The sequence below is a fragment of the Accipiter gentilis genome, chromosome 10, assembly GCF_929443795.1.
Source record: "Accipiter gentilis chromosome 10, bAccGen1.1, whole genome shotgun sequence".
In the NCBI taxonomy this organism is placed as follows: Eukaryota; Metazoa; Chordata; class Aves; order Accipitriformes; family Accipitridae; genus Astur; species Astur gentilis.
The window spans coordinates 16,875,832-16,899,509 of NC_064889.1; the positions used below are offsets into that span (position 1 = coordinate 16,875,832).

General features: G+C 43.9%; 1 protein-coding gene across 9 annotated transcripts in view; it reads right to left on the reverse strand.

Moving 5' to 3' along the window:
• Positions 1–15,588, reverse strand: part of ZFAND6 (zinc finger AN1-type containing 6) — a 39,086-nt gene extending 23,498 nt beyond the window's left edge. Inside the window, exons 1-4 of one of the 9 annotated variants that reach the window (XM_049811762.1) lie at positions 15,481–15,523; positions 14,541–14,566; positions 13,630–13,672; positions 12,329–12,422 (exon numbers count right to left, since the gene is read on the reverse strand). Coding sequence is in view for 1 of the 9 variants with exons in the window: in XM_049811759.1 (XP_049667716.1) it covers positions 7,961–7,962 (2 nt within the window). In the remaining 8 variants the exon portion in view is untranslated. Of the gene's footprint in view, positions 1–3,173; positions 3,355–7,960; positions 8,144–12,328; positions 12,423–13,629; positions 14,883–15,480 lie in introns of those variants that run through there. The other 8 variants (XM_049811761.1, XM_049811763.1, XM_049811764.1 and 5 more) reach the window with 8 other exon arrangements.
• Between the last annotated feature and the right edge of the window lie 8,090 nt (positions 15,589–23,678).

A 23,678-nucleotide genomic window follows, 5' to 3' on the forward strand; every position in this document is an offset into this window, starting at 1 on the left:
GTAAAAGCCAAGGAAAAATGCACACATCACCAAGAGGTCAGAGAGAAAATTAAGTAAGACTTGCCTTGTGTCAGCTTTGACTATCCAAGATAGTGTCAGATTAATAGATACAGAGCTGTCCTGGTTTTGGCTGGGATAGAGTTAATTTTCTTCCTAGTGGCTGGAGGGGCACAAAAAGTTTGGAGGGGACACAGCCAGGAGAGCTGACCCAAACTGGCCAAAGGAATATTCCATATCATAGGACGTCATGCTCAGTATACAAACTAGGGGAGTTGGTTGGAAAGGGGTGGATCACTGCTCAGGGACTGGCTGGGCATCGGTCAGTAGGTAGTAAGGAATTGCGCTGTGCATCACTTGTCTTGGGTTATATTTCACTCATTTTCTTCCTTTTCATTATAATTATCATCTTTTTTTTTTAATTTCAATTATTAAACTGTTCTTATCTCAACCCACAAGTTCTACCTGGTTTTGATTCTCCTCCTCATCCCACCTGGGGTGGGGGGGAGGAGTGAGGGAGCAGCTGCATGGTGCTTAGTAGCTGGCTGGGGTTAAACCATGATAGGGGCTAAGGAATGATCAGAAATTTGCAGTGTGAGACACTCTCCTTTCTGAAGGTTTCCAAAACTCCACCACTTGCTCTGAGGGAGAGGTCCTTACACTGTTTAGGAAAAGCTTAAAAACTATTAGAAGAAACTTGATTGAGAACAATGGTGGGTTTTTCCCACTGCCATCACAGAACAGAAAATAGGGGCTTTTATACTTCTTTCCTAAGCCCATACAGAACAGACTGCACATATTTCAGTTTCTCAGCTGACAAGAAAGCCAGCCAACAGCTTTTGAGTAAAAGTCTGTATTGCAACACTGTGTTTTAATCACCAGGGCATCCTTTTTACCTACTAATACTCCAGGTACCACTCCGTAAACTGCCTTTCTGATAACCAAGTTTGCTATTCATTCTGTTTCCAGACAAGATTCAGCTATGTGAGCATGCATTTCTAGTACAATGTCTCCCCCACTTACTGTCCCAAACACTTACATCAGCAAGTTAAGAGCACAATAGCCTAAAAATAGCATGGCTGGATGCCAGTCTCCCCATTTATTACGATGATACCTTTGTACAGAGTTCTTTCTACAGTTCTGCATAGAAAAATACAGCCATAAATGGCTTTAAGGGAGGGACTTGTATCCAAAAGGGCCAAGTTGTTAAGTAGTGCCATGGGATTCCCCCTTTTTCCTCAAGCCACATGAACAGAAGTTTGCATTTTTAGAAGCATTTTGAACAATAACTCTTTAAGTACATCCGACTTCTCTTTTTATCCTCTAGCCATAGTGATTGTATTCTGCCAGAGAACATAGACACATGACAGAGTAACAGCACTTCATAAAGAAAGGAAAATTCATGATATAAAGAAGCACACAAACATAGAAAATGCAAGCCAGATCTCTCCAATTATTTCGCTTGGCATATTAAAGCCTCTGTCACACTTTAGAATGGACAAAGAGGGAACAAACTGGTCACAAGATACTGAACCTCAACTGGCAGCAAGGTGTGGCTTTCTGTAATGATATTCGTTCCCTTCCATTCACAAACACCAGCCAACGGGGCTTCTACCAGGAAACACTGGAAAAAGAGCACAATATATTCCCTTTTATTATGGTATAAGGTCAGAAACAAGAGGAAGATCAGCAAGACCAGTGCCCTTCAGCTTGGCCTAAAGATGCATTCACAGGCACTACAGCTTCAGCCACTGCATTACACTAGGCTAATTCCACAAGTATCACATCCTTGCTATGGCCTGAAAAACAAAAGCCCAGTGCCCTGACACTGTCTCTCAGAAACATCTTCTGTATCACACTCCTTTTCTGAAGACAAAAACCACCACACTACCACTGAAGAATATTTGTATCCCTTACAGTAAAAACCACCAATTTTAACGCATAACCCTGGGTTTCAAAAGAAGACCTTCCCATTTTAACAACTAACTTGATGCTGCTTTAGTTAAGCCAGCAACACTGCAACATGCATTTTACACTGTATATGCCACCCTGTGCAAGTTCACCAGATAGAGCTATCAGGCCATACAAAGACGTTTCAATAAATTCTTCATCTCAGACCTTGACAGTCTGAGAAATTAAGGTATCAGAGCTGAAGAAAGGACGGAGGTATTGCTTAACAGAGCAGACTGATATTTCAAGCATTCTGATTGTGCAGTGGGGGATCTGAGGTAGAAGATAGAAGGATAAGTAAGTAGCAACTAATCAGGGATTTCTTTATATACAGAATGACTAGGTATAAACTTAAGACCATGGGTCACAGTCACATTATGACTTTGCAGAATAACAAGCTAACTCTTGCAGTTAGTGAGACCATAGGTAACAGTCAAAAGCTTCACAGACACCAAGTTAGAGAAAAGCAAATGCAGGAAGGCAACACAATCAACTAAGTGACCAGAGTGTGAAATTAGGTTTTTTTGTTGTTGTTTTCAAAAAAATATTTTTTAAAGCCAGTGAATTACTCCACTGCTATGCATAGGGGTTTTAAATCGCAATCAAAGCACTAAGTCAAGTTTGACTAGACTTATTAGGAAGGCAAAAAATTAATGCACAGCAGCCAGGCCAGTACACAACAAATCAAATACTCCTTGATCTCAGCACTAGACTCAGCCCCTGCATGGTTTGTCACACTCGGCTAACAATTTGTTATGCAACTAATAATACATTTACCTTGACCTATTGTTACTAATGCTGCCTTCCTCCTCTCCCAGGATACTTTAAACAAACCCCATGAAAACACACTGATATTCAAAACAATCCTATTGAGCAATTCTAAAGTCTCTTCCCTAAAAGATGTTCCAGGTAAGTCCTTCCATATTGCCACAATTTTTTTTTTTTTTTTTTTTTTTGCAAGTTAGTAATAAAATGTTTTTGATATCATAAAACACTGAAATAATTACTTTTCTAGTTACTTTTCACCAGGACAGTAACATTTGTTTGATAACTGATTCTAATTAATACCTACAAAAATCACTTTATTCAAGGACTTAACACCAATATACAATAGTACGTCATACTAGCATGATATTTGGATAGCATAATCCCAACACAAGTCTGGTGAAGTTCACTTAGAAAACCCTCCTGCATCAGCAACAAAAGCTATCTTGTAAGCTTCTTACCTGATTCTGAAGGAACTAGGCAGGAAGAACAATCTCCAAACGTTTCAGTTGAACACTCAAAACCACAGCCACTTCTTTTGCCCCAACCTTGATAATGGTGTAGATTCCAATGCAAGGTCATTCTGTTGCACAAAAACTATTCTGCTACAGGATAACTTTATATTGCATCAAGGCCTTGATTCTATAGGTGATTTTAGAAAAACATCTTAAATTCATACAGGGGGTAGCTGAGAAACAATTTTATCCTTCTTTGCAGTCTCACATCTCCCCTACCACCTCATCCTCAATATCAGCATGATCAACAACTCGTTAAATGTTTTTTTCTGACAACCCACCTCAAAAATAGTCTTCTGTATAAAAAGACATGAGTATGTCCCATTTAGGTACAGAAATTCTACATTTTTGCCTGCAGAATCAGTGGTTCTCTCTCTTCCCTCTCACCTCCAAATATAATTTAAAACCTTAAGTAGAAAATACCTGCCTTCCCCATGCAATATTCTGCTTTCATCAACCCAATTACATTCAACAGCACACATGGTAAAACTGTCTAGCCTCCTGCCTTGTTCAAGCTAATGGTGAAAACTTCAGTCCTTGTTTTAAAAAAACCCAAACCAACAAAACACATCCAATGCAAAAGGTTTAAACAAGCTGAAAGCACCTCACTTCTGTTCTCAAAAATACTGTATTAAGCTCCCACCCCAATATTAAGTTTATATTTGTTTCCCTAATCCTTCACATAGATAAAAATGCATTAGCATCATGAATCACAGGACACACCACTGCAGTGTTGTCTTAAACCCTGGGCTACTTAAACTGTTCAGGTGGTTGCCAGGGCCTGCCAAGTCAGCCACACTGTTTATAGTTTAGTTCCAGATACAGGATTATTATGTTTCAGACTGACAAATACCATATCCTGAAGGTTAAAGTCCTGTGATACAAATACATCCTGACAGCGCAGAATGGCTGAGCAGGGGTGGTCTTCAGCACAGAGACAGTTTCAGCTTCTGCAAGACTGCTGAACCATTAAGTTAGAGCTGTGTATTTAATAAAACTGCTGCTTAAAAAGGAGCTATTTTTAGGAAATACTCAAACACAAGTGTTCATTTGTCTAAGTAATACTCAAAAGATTGTCTTAGGTTGATCTAAATGGAGAGAAGATGGATCAAGTTAGGATTTCACTTGGTTTATCTCTTAATGCATAATTTAATAGCCAATAAAGTTACTTTTCAAACAAAAAGTCCTCAGTTTCTGTCAACAACTGGAGAATGAGCAAGAAAACACAACTTGACTGAGGAGAAAATTTTTGCACTATCAAAGCTTTGCTTTTGTTAATCTCTATTTAGCTCAAAAGCCCTGTAAACACAGTTGGAAGAAGGGATCTGTTAAAAATATATCACCCCACCCCTTCAATTAAGGGCTGAGAAGCTTATGACACATCTGAGACATCCAACAAGAACAGGGAAGAAGGACTTAATGTTCCTGATATTTCTAAAGGTAAAAAAAAAAAAAAAAAGCAAGTTTAAAAATCCCAAACCTTTCATGCCTCTGTTAAATGGATTTTAAAGCAAGAACAGATCCAAGCTATTTTTATTCCTTTGTAGGTCATGTGTAATTAACTGCTTGTTTTCACAAAACCTTATTACAGTGTAAACATCACTGGCCAGATCATCTGCCCCACCCAGACTGAGCTCCACACCACAGGAGGCCAACTATCTCCGTGAGGAGTCCTTGCATCTGCATGAGAGGGCTGTCCCTCCAGTACCAATCTCCCCTGCAACAGCACGGCTGTAATGATCAACAGCTCCTGAGCTCACCCCTTCACCACGTCTTTCCTAGAAACTGCAGGCAAAACAGTTAACAGGCCTAACCCCACATCTAAAACTATGGGCAGGTGTCCCTTTTGGGATAGAGCTGAAACTCTCTAAGATGACGTTACTCCTCTTCCCAACTCCCTTCTGCCTTGGGCACACGGCAATTAGCAGAAATGATCACTAAACCACTTGGGAAATAGGGGGAGGAAGAAGAGGGCAAAGAGCCAGTTGGGTTGGCTCGAGCCACTAACTTAAAACAATTTAAGCTAGCCTAGTTGACTTTGCCCCCGCTTTGCTCACACGACCCGCTCTGCTGGAAGAGTGGCAGGAGGTCTCTGCACGTAGCAGAGGGCACTCAACAAGCAGGGATCTGAAGCCCGTGTCACTGTTTGCAGGATGGACATCTGCCCTCCCTGAGGCTCCCAGCATGTTTTACAGAGATCATCCCATGGCAGGCGTGCAGCCTTCTCTAAGCAGCATTAAACAGCACCAGAGCGTGGGGTTACCATCCCAGCACATGGTGGGCTACCCACTTCACGACACTGGGAAGTGCCACCAGCAGCTGGTGGACCATAGGGCACAGATCCCCTTTGCCTCAAACAGTGGAGATAAAAATTGGTCCTGCACTTTGTACACAGGTTTACAATCACTTTTAAGAATCTCTTATTCACATCAGAGATGTATATTCCATCCTGGCACAAGAAGCAGACACATAAATCCCACAGCACACAACACATTCACAGTGTTTTAAGATCTGCAGATGGAGCATGTGCAGGAGAAGGTTTTATGAACAACTAGTGCCGGGACAACCAATCGTCATGCAGGGACAACACGGGTCCTGCCAGCGACGGCTTTGAATGCAGGCAAGAAACATTTGCTGTAGCCTGAATACAGAAGTTGTACAGCTGTGCCAGCAAAGTGGTATGTTTATCCTTTAGGGCAGATTTGCTTTCTACAAACAGCCTGCATTAGAATTGTATACATGTGGCGAGAGAGTTGAGCATTTCACTTCTGTGTCGAATAAATCAGGAAAATTGGTCCCAGATAATACATCTTTCCTAACTAAGTTGTGGGGCAGAGGGGACCCAACAAGAATGGCTACTCAGTCATCAAGCAATATGAACCACATTGCTTCAAGTATTCAGCTTTTTTCTTGTTCTAAGCAAAACCAGCCTTTGGCTAAACACAGTATTTAATAGCGCACAAATACTTAAGTTTGCTTCCTTTTGTTTAAGCAAGTCTAATACCCATAGTCACAATATAAGTTTACAGAAATTATAGCAAACTATACTATTCTTCCTGCCCTCACCTCAGACATCTGACCTAGCCACTCAGTCAAGGCCTAGCATCACTTGTAAGTTCAGGAATGAATCAAAATCCAGGTATTTAAACACTTACATACCCCAGTCTTAAATATCTCCCCTGATACATGAGACCTGGCCCACCTCTCAGCTAAAAGACCATATATAGTCACTGCTCATTCTAAAGTAGTATTTCCAGGGTTTAAATAGTCTAGAACATTAAAAAACACTATAAACAGACAAAAACAGACAGCAAGAGTGAATTAGTAATTCAGACCTATAAGCCACTGGAGCATGGCAAGATGCCAGTGCGTCAAGACACTCCGACATATATAAAGTAATCCATGCATAGCATTTTGGGAGAAAACATGGCTCAATGTAAAACTGAAAGAATGAGGTATACTTTAATAATCACACTTGTTTACATTTAGTAAAGGTCTAAGTAATTGCTTTCCACTGTCACGTGGAAGATTGTTGCTCAATTTTCACATCCATTCTTTTATCATCTTACTAATCATACAAAACCCATCAAACTCCTTCGATTCAACAAGTATTAGGGCCATGACTATCTCCTTCCAATTCCCAGGAGCAGCTGTATATAGACACAAGTGTTTTTATAAAAACCCGGATATATTTAGGGAAGTAAGAAAATAATATTCACCATGCTGAAAGCATTGATCTGTATGTATCTAACATAGTTGTCAAAGATACAGAAAGGATGGCAATTAAAAGAAAGTCTTCGTTCTCATTAGAAACCCCCTGCTTCCTGACTCACCACTTCCTGCTCTCCTCCCTCTCACCCTATCCCAAGCCACCCATGGCAAATCATACTTTTCCTGTTCCTGAAGACCTTTCAGATGCAGAAACAGTCACTAAAAATACCATATGTGATAAACCTCGTACAGAAACTGAAAATAATCTTCCCTCAAAAGAAAACACCTGCTATCATCAGGCAATACAGGATTGAAAAGAGATTCTGACCAATCCCAAAGAAAAAAAAAATCCTCCTCCCCCCCCCCCCCCCCCCTTTTTTTTTTTCCTGGAAGGGTAGTAGCTGCAACACAGGGCAATAACACTCAATTTTCCTGCCTGCGTTTATAATCAGAGCTCTGACAGACCTAGATACCCTGCAAAACTGAATAAAAAGAGAAGAGAAAAATTGCAATGTTTTACATAATTTTTACATATCTTTGTTCTAAATGCTAAAGACCTGCGAGACATTCATCTCATCAAGAACAAATGCACAGACAACAGCACAGCAGTCTTCAGTGATACAACAAAAGACAATTTAAGACAAATGACTTGGAGCAAATGCTATCACTGAATAATCCCATAGCAGCTGTCATAATTAGTTACCTCAAATCTCATCAGAATCAGAGAAGTTAAGAGTTAAAATCGAGCTCTCTTCCTGTAACATTGTGTAACTCCAAAACAGCAGCATTATCCTCACTATTTTAGAATTAACATTTCTCCAAAAGGTAAGGTGGAACGACTCGATCCTTCCACGAAAAAAAACCCGGTGCAAGCCAACAGATGACAAAAGAAACTCGGTCAAGTTTGAGCCTCTCAACACCTTATTTCCTGTCTAAAGAGCCCTTTTGTTCTGCTTCCCTGCATAAATGTTAATATTCTGCCATCATTAGAAAACGAAACAATGAAAAAAAGCCCCACGCACATGAACTTCACTGCCCCAGAGGGCGAAATAACGCCACACGACGCGATTAGAACCGGAAAATTCCTACCAACAAAATCTCCACAATTTTCTGTTTGCTTCACCCCAGATTAACTTCACTTGAAGCTGTACTTCGGCGCAACCTAGCCTGGACGCGGAGCCCCGCCTCCTCCGCCCCTAGTGGCCGAGGCCAGGCAGCCCCGCCCCGCCAGCCAGGCTGCGCTCCCCGATTGGCGGAGCGGCGTATCCATTATTTAAAGAACTTTTCCTTGCTAGCAGGTTAGGCTGGGCAGGTTAGAGCACCCTGGGCGAGCTGCTTCTTAAAGGGACAGGACCCCGCTCCCGGCTGTGACAAACTACAACCTCTGGCGACGCGGCGCCCCGAGCGAGCTCCGGCGAGCGCCCCGGCCAGCGGCGGCGGGCGGCCGGTCCCCCCACAGCCCCCGGCGGCCCCGCTGCGCCTCCCGCCGAGCCTCCTGGCAGCACCGGTCCCGGCGGGGCACCTACCCCGGCCCAGCACCCTGCTCTCCCGCCGGATGGGCCGAGGCTGGAGGGGAGCGGAGGGCACCCCAGCGGGCTGGGAGCGCTTCTCCCGCTGCAGTTACACAACCGCCGCTTGCTCTACTAGCCGGGTAAGACCGGGCGATGGGGGTTTTGAGCCCATCCCCGCCTGAAGAGGGACTGGAGTTAGCCTGGGAAGCCGGGCACACTATCTAAACCAGTAACCCCGGCGGAAAGTGCGCTGGCTTGCCGGTTCCAAAGACTCTTCTCCCCATCTGAAGCGTGAGTCAGCAGAAGGACTCCGCAGGAAGCGCCCGTCTCCATCTCACAAGGTACCACGGCTTCTGCCAGAAACTTTTTGCGCCTATCCAGGCTTCACTTGACTGGGCGAATCTGCAAGATGTTGTTCACGTTCTGACAGTCGACGGCGTTTCTCACAGCACAGCTCCTCTTAACACTAGACAAAAACCTGTCGTTCGGATTAAAAGTGTTTCTTTTTCCTCAGTGCAAACACTGACGCGGTTCCCTACCCATCTATCGAGTGAAAAGCCTGGAACGTGCAAGAAGGGGAGAAACAAAACAAGGTTTAATCAATATTTCACAAGTGCAGATATGAAACTTGTTCGAGAAAAACCTTGCCCCATTCCAAACAAGCAACACGGGGAAGAGCCAGAACACGGTCAGCGTTCCCTCCTGCGCCCACAAAGTTATCGTCATAGTTAACGCAAGACTTACCTGGTTAGCAAGGCTGCCTTACACAAAAGGTTTTCACATGTTTAGCGTATAACAACTGAAAATATTAAGCTAGAGGAAGATAAAGCACCTGTCAGCGTAAGCACATTTGGGTCAGTTTTGTACTGCGCAGGGGCGGAGAGGGAAAAACTCCTCCTTGTTTCTGGTTCTTGCCACCTTTTCCTCTAGCCAGCACCGGAGCAACCTGCCTTCCCTAACTTCACTGACCGCCTATACCCCAAAAATGGGTATCTGTTTTAACTTCCCTAATGCAGCTTAATCAAGTCCAAGACAGTTTAGCATACTGCTTTACTTCAAATACCACCCAACATCAGGAAAATATTTACAGCTAAGTATTCCCTTGAGCTGTGATATATACATCAAAAGGCCATAAAAAAACACCTTCAGGAAGGACATTTAGTTCCTCTAAAACAGTCAAATAGCACATTTTGTGTTCTCTTCTATTTTAGAGCACTCTATCGCACTACAAATCCAAATAGGAGTGGAAAGCAGCAATTCATACAGTTGTAAGTTAGTAGGTATGAAACGCTACAAGAACAGAATTAACAAGATTTACATAACTTCCCCTACAGAACCTAAAATGTAAGCTGAAAGAACCAGACCTTAACCCTTGCACCTGAATTCTGTGCCCCACAAAAGTCAGTACTGCTAGAAGTTCATCAGGTCCCCTGAGTGTAACTGTGAGGCCATACTTCCATGACACTTTTTTTGACCAAACGTTATCTAAGCAATCAAAACCAAGAACATAGTTCATGCAAGTAAAACATACCAGTAAATTGTCCTCCAAGTATCTCAGTAACCAATCTTGGAAAGCTTCAGTTTAGAGCATATTAGCTTTAGGCCCATAAAAACAAGAGCAGAAGTCACAAATCTTACCAACCAAACTGCCTGGTGCTAGAAGAGGACATGACAACCCTCAAGTCAGATTTTGGGTGCTTTCAAAAGGTGAGAAAAAAAGAAAACAAACCAAACACATTACCCCAAAACTCTCCAGCTCTACATGCTACTACAGAAGTCTAGCCAGCCACCTCACAACTGCAACAGCGATGAAAAATAATTTTTATCGCCAAACATCCCACGCTTCAGCTCAGGCTCCTGTTACATGGGCAACTAGCAGCTCCTTATCACTACAAGGGAGAAGTTTCATCCTTTTTTTTTCTCCCCACCTTTCCCCTCCTAGACATGCAGTCTGGCTGACTCCCTTAGCCCAGCTCTGGTGCTCATCAGACCCTTCCACCTGCCTCTGAGTCACTGATCTGGCAGAAGCTTGGTCAGCTTCTGATAAGCAAGAGCGCGGCCTACCCAGAGCATATGAGGAATGGCAAAGCAGATTCTCCTCCATTCAGCACTGACCTCCTAGATTTGCTTACCTCACCTCATTTAAAACCAAAAACCCCACACAATGCAAAGCTATCACACTAAGAATGCCCCAAAAGTAACTTGCTATCCTCACAGAAGGAAAGATTCCCCCCAAAAATCTGTGAAATGGGGTATCCAAATGTCGTGGTTCACAGTTGACCCTACCTCACTGGTCTAGAAATCACAGGTAAACACGTCTGTATCTAGATGTTGGGAATCTGGACATAAAAAAATTGCTACTCAAGTTATTATCCCATGATGAAGGAGACCTAGTGAAACTAGACATTAAAAAGCCTAACTTACACGCTCAGTTTCTGCACATAAGCCACCCATTTTCCCCGTAAACACACATACATTTTAGAGAAAATGCAGAGGCACCATTTTAAGGTCCAGGCTGAAGTTATGCCTTCGCTACTCTTACAATATCTGTAGCAATGCAGAAAAAACGAAAATAGCAGACTGCAGCTGCAAGTACATTAAGCAGGGAAGCTTTGACAGCAGCGTAAAAAAGATTTGAGTTTGCTGCCACTGAACTTTGCGCTGAGGACAGTAACAAGAGAGAGCACCTGACTCATTTGGCTATTGTAATCATGGAACAGCTAAAAGGCTATTTGTTCTGTAATCTTACACATACAGAAGACGGCAAGTTTGGAGGACTTGACAGCTCAAGAGATCAAGAACAGAGCCTTTCATCTTTAAGTCACCAGTTCAAACAGAGACCAGAATAGTAGCGATCAAAAGCTACATGTGATGGCTGTTCAGGGATTAGATGAAGAGATGGTTACTCGCTGTCCAGTTCCCAACAGATCAATGCGAATCAAGAGCTTTCTTCACAATTTTGCACCTGTTTTTCACAGTCTTGAATACATTATACCTCCTGGATTCCGTACATGTTAATAAGCAGCAAAGCAACTGAACTGCTGCATACGGAACTTGCATTGTAGCAAAGGACTTTACCCTCTGCTTGTCAATTATGTCAGCACTACAGCATGTGCTGAATTTTTTATTTATTGTTTTTAAGCAATTATAGCTCTGACTTTTAGCTTTTTTATTACTAGAGACAGCTTTAAAAAATAGTATTTAGCTTCCCATTCCGTTCAGACCCTCAGATGCTGCAATCCCGTTTATACACAATAATTCTCAAAAACTTGCTGTATAAGATATTTTTGGAAATATATTAATTTCAAAAGCACATTACTATAGCAAGTTCAGAACTTTGGCATTTGAGAAATTATTCTGAGACATTAGTAATCGCTTTTTATCACACCTAAACAGCATAAACTTCATGAGGATCATGTCTACATAAGGACAGCGGGAAAAAAATTCTCTGTGTGATGAAAAACATTCCTTTTCATATTCTTATACATTCTTCAGTACATCAGCGTGCAGTCTCTAGAAAGTCAATTCACAACAGCTCCTTTCCAACCTGACTTTAGTTTTAAAAGTCTGCAAAAGTACCTGGAATTTCCAGGCTGGATAGGCAAGATGAAAACTCAAGTTCAGAGTGTATGTTGACTGAAGGTTCTGGAGCACAGGTTCATTGTCCTGCTACAAACACCACTACCAAAACCAATCTTCTATACAACCTCAGCGATACATAGTTCCATAGTTCTTAGTAGCGTATTACTTCCCAAGAATGAAGTTGCTGATGAAAAGCCAAGATCCTAGAAACTTCGTTATCCTTAGGAGTAACTATGGAGGCCCTCACATACAAAGAATTCAACTTGCTATTCCAGGAGCCTAGAGAGAACAACATACCAGACTGATGAGATTTCAGTAATCTTGAAGAACTTTTGAGATTTCTCTTGCTGCTTTCAATCCAAGATGTACTAGTGCACAGCAATAATCAGATCTGGAAACAACAAAGAGGTGCATGTGGTAAATACTGGGTCTTCACAGGACTGGCGAGTTGTCTGGACAGCAGTACAGATGTACCAGACAGAAACACATTCCCCTCTAAGTTTTAGCAGCCATCTCAAACCACCCAAAGCTTAGCTACCCTGAAAACTCATTTAAGTTCATCCACATGTTAAATTCCAACTGCTTCCTTCTGTGTAGGGAATAAGCCATTAAGAGAATCACTCCCTGCCTCCCCTGTTATCTCCTGACCTATAAAGCTGCACACCTGTAACAGGTCTCACCCACTCTCAGCAGTAGCCATGTTGGTTTGGTTTGGAGGTGACAGGGGGTGTTGTTGGGGTTTGGTTTCGTTGTTTGGTTTTGCTTCATTGGTTTTGGGGTTGGGTTTTTTTTTTGGGGGGGGGGGGGGGGGCATGGGGTTTTTTTGTTTGCTTGGTTGTTTTTTTTTTAATTCAGGACACAGAATTATATCTTGTACAGCTGCACCACCAAGGCCTCCAGTGATAGATGGCCACATCACTCACTTCAGTCAGAGTCCTTGAGAAAGGATCTAGACATTTTAGAAGATTTTTCCTTGACATCAGAGATCTCTTGGGTGAAAAGAAATAAGTATACTACAGTTTCCATTGAATTCAGCATGCTCCAAGTACATTTATATGTAATCTGTAATACTCTTTGTAGCTTAAATCAAGTATCTTGAATGCAAGTCATAGCCCATTCAGTATTAAAAAATAAATAAATAAGAATAGCTGCACAGCTATTAGCTGCCAAGCAAATGGAGCCAGAAGTTTGTATACTTACAATTCTCTCAGAAATCAGACTGATTAATATAGCTGTTACAAAAGGACACACTTTCACAGAAACAGGGATTACCTTTATCTGTAACCATAGCAACTTTTCAGTAGTTTGTGTTAATGCTACTCTGCTTCCGATAACCTGCCACTATCTCTTTCAAGGTATTTGTATAAGGTTTTGAATGTGCCATCTGAGACCATAAAGTAACCAGAAGTTGAAATGTAAACTTAACATTCTTAGATCACTCTTAAAAGCATATTATGTAACATACAATGTTGTGCATTTTTGCCATAAATTCATCATTAGTCAAGAAGTAAATTTATTTTAATCTGTTATTGTTTTAAAATGATTCATAGTTTTGCAAGACAAAAAATATTTTAAGAGGTATCCTATGAAATACATACAGGAGATAGCTTCTTCAGCAGTGAAGAATTTCTTCTCCCCTATCTGGAAAGTAGTAAACACAAGGAATTATGCCACTGATGTGTCACAGACTTTGATATCCAGTATTGTAAGGAACAAAAATCATCCTAAAACACACTTACTTTTGCCTGAACAAATATATGACAGATCAGAAAAGAGCCAGTCCCCTTGCTCTAGGTTAGGTGATAATATAAAGAACAGGTATAGGTACCTCAGCACCAGATAAATGAATGAGGCAGAATTCAAAGATCAAAGCTATATAAGTTGAAGGAGAGACAGGAAAGAGACTAAGGAAGGAATTGGCATATTTGCTTCCTCAATTGTTGAGTTACCATCATCCACAGTTCAGAAGAGGATTAGCACTAGCACTCTGTGAAAGAAATTATTTAAGATGACATCAGACAAACAAAGTCATTTGCTTGGAAGCAGGAGGAGGAAGAGAATAGTTTCTTCTTCCCCCCCCCCCCCCCGCCTAAAGTTCATAGGGCAGCTTACGAAGCTGTGCCCTTCTCTATTCAGTGTACACAGACAGTTTGGCACAGTTAAGATGCAAGTATAGATCCTTAGAAGACTGAAAGAAACCCAGCATGCTCTTTACTCCCTGCAACTCTTATGCAATGACATCCATTATAAGACAAGCCTGGACAAACATCCAGGGAACGGACTTCAGAACACAACGGTGCACTTTAAGTCAGTCCACGCAGGGGGAGAAGTAACTACCTTTGGTTTTGCCAAATGCCTCCACATTACATCAGCGCATTTGGTGGAAGCTTCTGTATTTCATTGTTGTTGCCGTTGTTACTAGCAGTACGATAATTAGCGCTTTTTATTTTTTAAGATTCCCCCATCCTACCGTCCTGTGGAAACACGAGTGGATGTTCGCACCCCTTACCTATCACTCCAGGCTTTCCGCAGAGCCTAGAAGGAGGTAAGTCTGGTTAAATTTCGCAGGGCTCCTCGGTGAACACAAGAGCAACAACAAGAAGAACTTTTTGCACAACAAAACGCAAAAGGATGACAGACCGTGCCGACTCAAACCCTTAGTTTAATCGGAAGGGTGCCGCAACACCAACTGCGCGTTGCTCCCTAAACGCTCCTGTCCCCCAAACCAGACAAAACCGCTGCACTGAACTTATCCGAGGGGCAGATACGCACGCTGACCGCGGCAGCCACCAACAGCCCCGGCCCGGGGGCAGGCCCCGGCAGAGAGCCGAAGGGGAAGCCCCCCCACGCCCCCCACTACCACCACCACTTCAAGTCCGATCCCCCCAGCAGCTGGGAGACCCGCCGGCCGGGGAGGCCGACCCCTCCGCACCGCCGGCTCTCCCCCCCCGGCCTCTCCCACCCCAACTAAAATAACTCCGGGGGCGGGGAGGGAGGGCAGCGGGCGGCGGGGGCCGGGCGGCGGGCCGGCCGGCTGCCTCTCCCCTTCCACCCAAGGACACGAGTACAAACACCTCTGCCCTGGGATGGCTCCTGCGCACGCAGCGAGGAGCTGCCCGGCGAGGGGAGGGGGGGTGGTGAGGGGAGGAGGAAGGAACGACCAAAAAAGGGAGAAAAAGAGCCCCGGGGCCCTGGGCCCGGCCCGGCCCCGCCGCCGCTCCGCAGCCCCGGGCCCGCCGGCTGCGGGGGTCGGGGGGTGGGGGGTCGGGGGAAGAGGCGGCCGGGGGACACACACACACGGACACTCTCCCCCCAGCCCCCCCCCCCCGCCGCTACCCAGGGGCGAGCGGGCGGCCGCCGCCCCACCTGCCCCGGCGCAGAGAGGGGCCGCTGGCCCCCAGCCCGCCCGGCCGCCCGCCGGTGCCCGGCCCTCGCCGCGCTGCCCTCACCTGCCTCCGGGCCCGCCGCGTCCCGCCGCCGCCCGCCCGGCCCCGCCTGGCCCCGCTCGCTCTTCACCAAACTTTTTTTTCCTTTTCTCCGTGTTTCGTAGCCCTCGGAGTGACGCGGGCGGGCGCTGATTGGCGGAGCCGAGGAAGGGAGGCCGCGAGCAGCAAGAGGCGGTGCTACGGCCCGCGACTAATTATTACAACGAGACGGCGGCGACGTGAACCACAGAATGCTATTTAAAGGGACAGCGGCCTGTCCCCTGTTTCCCCCCCTCCTCCCCCCCTCCCCCGCCTCTCCTCGCCAGTGACCTGAGGCGAACGTAGGGGTGGGAGCGGGCAGCGGCCGCTGGCACCGGGCAGGTTGGGCGGGCGGGGGGCCCGGCCGGCGCTGGGGGGCTGCTCCCCTCAGTCAGGGGTTGGGGGCCTGCGACGGCCGTTTTTGGCAAACCCGTGAGGAGATCGCCCCCGAGCACCGCGCGGTATCTCAGCACGTCGTCGTCCAACCCCCCTCCCCCCCCAATAAATTCATTTTTCTGTAAAAATCCTGTGTAGCTGCCTGCTGCCACCCCCCCTGCCCAGGGTGGGTGTTTCACAAAGGTGAAAGAAAAGGTTTCCTGTCAGCGAGCGGGTTTCGCCTGGGTGGGCTCGGGGCGGCTCTGTGGACGTGTGTGCGCCACCCGCCGCCCCCTCGGCGGCCGCCCGCCCGCTTTACGTGCCCTGTAAAAAGTCAGCTGTGGGGGCCGGATCTCTTGTTATCGACAATACGTCACCTGACTTGTTTCTGTTTTCTTTTCGTGGGGTGTTTTGGTTGGGGTTGGTTGTTGTTTTTTTTTAATTGTGGGGCTCCGAGACAATACCCCACGGCTTATTTTTATACAGAACATTTTCGCGTAACGCCCGCTGTACACAGTCTTGCCTAATGTCACGGGCGGCTGTAAACTATACCACGAAGGAAGGTTTTAAAGGTGAGATTTAAGGATGATGAGTGGCTTGGCAGCTCGAAGCAGATGGGAGGGGAGGACGGGAATCCACAGAGATGTAACAAGCCAAATAAAAGAGGAATTTTATCTGTGGATAGCGGAGAGGAGCAGGCCAAGCTGGAGGGGCTGCCAGGAGGAGAGCTGAGTTTGTAGAGAGTTTTGCAGGAGGAAAAAAAAGTGAGCAGTTGTGAAGCTCAAGGGAAGCCAGAGAAGCTGAGGATGGGTAAAACATGCTTCTATTTCCTAGGGGAACACTGAACAGATTTTAAAATTTTGGTCTTTTTTTGAGCAGAGGAACTTGAGTCTATCCTAAGGAAGGCATTGCAAGAGGACACATAAAGATTTCAGCAAAGATAAAGTCCTAGCAGAGATCTTCCATTGGTGAGAGCTCACTATCGCCAACATTGTGAGCTGAGCAGGCAGATGCGTAAACCTGGCGAAAGCACTTAATGGGCAGAAGGCCCCTAATTTTTATTTTTATTTTTTTTTTAAATACCTGAGCTTGGATCAAAAACAGAAAATGCTGGTGCAACCAGCATGGAAGTGCTAACATAGCTTTACAGCTATTTTGGTAAAGATTATTCACTCTTGGCTGTCTTTGCTGATGCAATAAGTCTTCCAAATGCCAGGTTGCATGAACAGAAGATGACCTGCATTGCATGTGGGTATCACAGCATTCCCCACAACATTATTTGGAGCGCTTTCATGGTCTTGGCAGTAATCATAAGGAGCTGTGGGGAGTGATGATCACATGCCTCCAAGCCTCTCCATGATCATCTTTTTTTTAATCATTTTTTTTTAAACCTTAAATTCCCTTCGATTCATCTCGGACTGCTTTCTTTGTGCCAGGTTTCATCTCATCATTAGAAATAGAGATGCAGAATAGTAGCGTGGAATATTCACAGTGTCTGTTTAGAAAAAGGCCAACTGATTCTTTTGCAGTTGTGAGCAACCAGCACAACAGCTGGCAGTAAAGCACTGGGAATAAAAAGGGAAATACAAACAGTGAACAAGATGGACACTTCCTGCCAGGAGTTACTGACCAGCAACACATGGTGGAACAAATGTTAAGTTATGGCATCAAATGTCAAGGGGGGGGCAGCAGGATGTTCAGATGTGATCTTCCTCAAGTTGTGTAAGAAGCTTGTCTGTCTTCTGATGTGCCAAAATGAGAAAACTCAGTTACAGTAATGCTGGAGTAAGTAGATTTCTTGCAGCATTCAGAACTCAACTCAAAAGAGGCAAACAACTGGGAAATAAGGGACACAAAGGTTTATGTTATCTGCAGGAAAAGAGCTAGTAGTCAAACTGTCTCTGAGGGAGAAAATTCATAAACAAGATGGCCAGGCTTATTCTTGGGGTAGAATAAAGGATGTAGTTAAAAATTAAATGTAAATCTCGATCCACTGCAAATGGAAGACATAACATTGAAGAAATAGCGTTCATTTTTCTCATTTGAGGACCTCAAGACTGATGGGCTAAAAAACCTTGCTGAACCCAAGTAGCATAAGGAAAGCGGGAAGTGCATAATCAGAGAAATTACTAAGCCCTTAACCACCCAGAGAAGGGCGTCCTTGACTCTGAGAAAGGGTCAGAAGTCAGCTAAAGAACATGGGAAGTCAAAAGTGACCCTGAGCCAGCAGATGAAAACAGAAGACTGTTTTCTGTAGACCACTGCAAAGGAGTTAGAGGCTATTCATCCACCTTAAGTTGATAGGAGTAGTTTTGATTTTTAAGAGTACACAAATGTTCAGCAGGACATAGGACAGCCAGAAGCATGCGGAGCTTGATAGGTAATGGGATGTTCATCTTCACGGAGCAACTTCATTCTACCAGGCATGATTTTGCTTCAACAGAGCAGTCAAAAAGAAGCTCCAGATGATTAAGTAGGGGATCCTGGTACAACCTGAAACACCCAGGAGGGAGGTGAAAGGTTTCCCAGCTATGCCAGTGATTTGATGATGTATGGCGAAATGGAAAAACCAGTGAACATTACTTCCTCATTTATAACTAACGTCACAACTGAAACAGTGTTTAATCTCCTTGACCTGCATTATTTAGATCTGCCTGTCATATTTTAAAGTTCCCATCACCTTGATATCTCAGCACAATTTATTTCCATGTTTTTAAGGGCCGTCTGTTCATACACCTCTTTAGAAAACACTGGCACAAATTTTCTGAAGGGAGTTTCTTCTAATTTTTACTCCCTTCTCCCAAAACCATTTAATATATCTGCTAACACAGAGGACCTTTTTCTTTGGTTCCTTTTATGTTTGCTTCTGCTATTGTAGCTTGTCTTTTTCTTTTGCTAAATCTTTAGAAATCACTTGAGGAATCTTAGCAATGTATTCACTCTGAGGTAGGTTTATCTTCAGAGCTGGTAAATAGAAAGTCTCTTCTTCACTTCACTGGGCTTTGGATCAGGTGTTTAGCGCTAACATCATTTCAGTTCTTCTAATCTAGTTGTTTGGGGCACAGCATGCAGCCTCTGAGACTGCTGAGATACTCACCATAGGCTTTAATGAGAGCAGAATCAGCCCCTACTTCCTGAGAGATAGCCTATAAAAATCCAAAAGAAATAAGCACAAGACTTTCTTGAAGAACCGAGTCTTAAATTTTATTTTATTTGATTCTGAATCTCACTGGATTTTTTTTTTTCTACAGCCACTTTGACCTCTGTTCTATGTCTTGTCTTAACAGGACGGGCTGGAGTTTCAGTCACCCAGACCTAGTACCCTGGAAATTGGGCCCAGCAGTCATTTGGCAGTGGCCTTTCGAGAGCAGCAATGCCAGCTCTCTACTGCAATGCTCACATTGAGAGATCTGTAGAATCTGCAAATTCTGCTTGTATTTGCGAGCCCAGAACGCCACTGACTTCAAGGGGGCTGTAGGATTTTAGCCAAGAGCAGAAATTGGCCCCAGATTCCCTCATGCTTCTGGTTATATGATGTTACCATCAAGAACTAACAGCATGCCTCATGACGCATTTCACTTTTAAATTACATAAAGGATATTTGCTGTGCCGATGCTACATAATTTGCAAGAAAGATGCACATATGGAAATGAAAAAACACTAATCACCATTAGGATTTCCAGCTTTCAGCATTCATTTTCTGAAACAACCCTGGGACTATTTCTTATCAAAAAAATGCACAAATGAAAATCCCATTTCTTGGCATTTATGTATGGCATTCTGGAGTCTTACTCACTAAGTGTGTTGTGAAAATGGTCAGAATAAAAAAAGCCTCATAATGTACAAAAAAGTTCAATACTCTGCTTTTATTTTCTGTATACTGGTTTCCTAGGCAGAGACATGAGTCCATCTCCAAAAATAATTAACATTTTTCTGCCTTTCAAGGGCTGGGAGAAGAGGAGGAGATCTGGGGAAAGCTGAGTGATCACCAAGGACAACAGGTAAAAACACAGAAAAAGGTTGAGAATGAATGGATCAAGACTGTAAAAACAGGTAAGCGGGATGGCAGGCAGAGCACGTCAGCCAATGCCCACTGCTGCCCGAAAGCATCCGAGCAGTCAGTGGAGCCAGGTCAGTGCTACCCTGCCCAGAGTGATGGCACCTGCTTCAGAGCCAGCAGCTCATGGATACTTTTGGAGATGCAAAAGGAACCTGAGAGCAAACTAGCCGCTCAGCGTCCTTCTGGAGCAGGGAGCAGCGAGCAGCGTAGGATGGAGGTCCTCCACGGAGCAGAGCTCCAGTCTGGTTCTAGTCGGAGCTACTGGGCTGCTCAGTGTCCTTCGAAATGAGGCAGACTGGTTTGCCACACGGTTACAAATCTGGAGGCTTCCTTCTAGATAGCCTTGTTTAGAAATCTGGGCTGGGGCCTTTTAAAGCCTTAACAACTCCCTACTTAAGCTTTTAATATCCGTGTTAAATAGTTCATTGAGCATGGCCTGGTATTCAGAAGAACAGTGTGCCATTGTTGGCCGATGAGTAACTTTAGGCAAAGACATTATTTTGTACCTCTGTGCTCTTTCTTCTCCTGCATCTGCTTTGTCTACGTAGATAGTAGAGTCTTTCAGGAAAGGAGTGGCTCACACCATGCATGTCTAGTCATCAACACAGCCAACTCCAGTCTCACCCAGAGCCCCTCTGTGCCCCTCAGCCCTACCCGTAACAGTAGCATCTTAACACGTCAGCCTCTGTATACGCTTGCTTTTCACCCTACTGTAGATGCAGGGTTTTAATATTAATTACTATTTAAAGTCTGGAGTCCTAAATTCTCTAACATTAAAGTATCCATATACTGTGCTTGCATAAACCCTTGCACAAATAGGTCACCGTACAGAAAGCCCAGAGGCTACTAACTGCTGTGGCGACCAGGTGCTAAATTGTGCATATAAAGGGACCAGAGATGCTCTAACAGGACAGCAATATTCCTGCGGCCACTGGAAAGTCACCACGCACACAAGAAATCCCACCCTATCTGACTCCGCTCTAGTCCTTGCAATTTAAGGGGAGCATCAGGGCAGCACTGCTTGGTGATCCCTTAATAGCAGCGTTCCTTCCAAGGCCTTTAAAAGCCAGCAGAATTTAGTGCCTCCCTGAGGGTGCTCTGGGCCAATTTTTGCTTTTGCAACTCTCTGTTGCCTCTACTGCATGTAGCAGAGCTCTTGGCTCATACTGTGCCGCTGGATTCTTGGATTGAGAGGGCTGTTCTCTGTAAATAATCTTGGTGCCTGGGCACATCCTTGTGTCTAGAAAGCAAACAGTGTGCTCCAAGCGTCTGTCAAGGATCTAGATACAAATGTTCCAAATGACAAAAATGTCTGTTCATCCATCTACCTGCCTGCTTAGGAATGCTGAGAGCACCAGAGTACTACGGGTTTGACGCTCTTGTTTGTTCTGTTACTGTCCATCTGACCTTGCTGTTTCAGATAGGCTATTTGTCAATGCCACAGAAATCTGCTGCAACAACAGAGGGAATATCTGGTGTCAGTATTCTCCAGCTCCTCGAGGGAACTACCTCATTAGAGAAGCTAAAACGTCGCTTTGATTGCTTAGAAGCAAGACATTTGTTTTGCAAAAATCTCCAAGCAGTTATTCACGTCTTGTAAAATCATAATGCCTGAAGTCTTTTTCTAAAGCAGTCTTGGATACTGGAATGACTTGAAATTTGCAGTCAATAAAAAGTTTTACAGCAAAGCAGATCTGATCAGTGTTTCCTTAAGTGAGACAATTAATCTTCTCTGTCAAAATGTCATCAGATTTTGGTGGATTTAAAAAACAATAAAATGTTTTACTGGAGAAAGTAATAAAACAGGACATCTCTATAGCTTCACAGATGTTCATAATGCATTTGAGATTCTGTATGCTTTCTTTAGGAAATTTGGAGCTGAGACTTTTAATATACCTAGAGCACATATTTTTGTCCCATAATATCCAAGTATTTTGTCACGATCAGCTTTGACCTCTCTCATGAACTTTGGCAGGTGACATCGAGCTGAAACGGGATGACTGCTGTCCTGGTATTCTACCTTAGGAAAGAAGCTTATTGGAAGATTGATAGCTGTGTTTGCTTTTGGGTAGTACTTTTCATTCAAGGATCCTAAAGCAATCACAGAAATCCCAAAGTCTTCCTAGCCAGAAATATGACACAGCCTTACTGCTTTTCTGAAGTGTACTTTACTCATTGTTGTATTGCATCAGGAGGGACAGAGTATCCATCTCTCATCTCTGTGCTGGCAGTTTCCCAGGGTATTGCTAGTGAACATAGGTTACAGACCACGCTCCCTGTACTCTCTACACAGGCAGAAGGAAGGACCAGGGAAAGAGAGCTATCGTGTTCCCGTTCTCCTGTAAGAGACGGAAATCCCTTGGGTACCATCACATGTGAGCAGCTCCTATGCATATGCGAGGACCGCAATGACGTAGAGAATCAGGGAACAGCGGAGGCCTGTCCATCCTCATTCCCACCCTATCCCTGCTACATTTTACAAAACCAGACCTGGTCCATCTCACATACTGTTTAATTTCATTTAATCTGGAGAAAGTCTGGCGCTCGATTCCCTAGAACATCTCATGCACTGTACAGGAGATATTAAAAACACATACTATAACTTACCAGAGTTACACACAGTAAATGCCTGGTGGACTTCCTGAGCAAAAGTACACGCAGAACAAGGTTGAGGATTTGGATCATTGACAGGTCTATGGTTGAAGAGAGGTTTTGTCTTAACATCACATGCACAGGCACATTTATGATCCTGCTGTAAATGGCTCAGCTAATGTTTCTTAATGCACAACAGTTGACTTGGAACTTCAGAGGTTTCCGATTCCTCATTTCTTCCCCATGATCCTTTCCCCTCTTCATCTTTCTCCCTCTCTGCTCTTCACATTGCTCTCTTCTGCTGCACTATGAAGTGCTTACTACTGAGTAGTGGGATTATGACACAGTTGATAAACTGGGAGATTATGACATCAAAGCAATAAATCACATCTCCCTCCCAGCTTTCTTCTCTCTGCTCCTTTCTTCCTTTTCTACTTCTCCTCTCCTAAAAGAAAAAGAAGAAAATCTTGATATTAGAAAGAAGCATCTTCTCCCAAGCTCTCCCCTCCCAATCAGCCCTCTTGGCTGTGGTGATTTTATCCTTTTGTTTAAGCATCTCTAGAATTTGTGATAATAATTTTATGCCCCTTCAATCTCCAAAATGAATGCATGATATTTTATTTCCACAGTAAAAGTCATTTAACAATATTCTGACATCTTACAGGCTTGCAAAATTTTCCCCCCTTTGGGAAATTGCTAATTATCAGAGTTGCCACAATAAACAACAAGTTCTGTAGAAAAAGAGCAGCACACAACAGTACAGAGGTCCAGACTGCAGATGATTTTAATTTTATTTTTTTTTTTCTTAGTATAGTAAAACCCTGGGATTTCTGAAAGTCACACCTCCTAGAATATAGTGTCCCACATGTGAAGATATGATGGGTTCCTGTGCACTTCAGCCATGAGAAAGTTGGGGTGTATAAGTAATTCAAGTTCTTCATAAATACTGCCTTATAAAATCTACTTTACACTGTGCTTTGCTCTTTTATGTAGCATTCTCTAGAATCTGCTTGGGAATATTCATTTTACCTAATTTCTTGTCCTTACTGAACACCTTACCCCACACCAAGCTCACTAGCTCTCACAAAGAATTGTGCTTAATATACTGCTGTCAATTTGCTGACATACCTAATTATATAGTTGAATATATCAACAT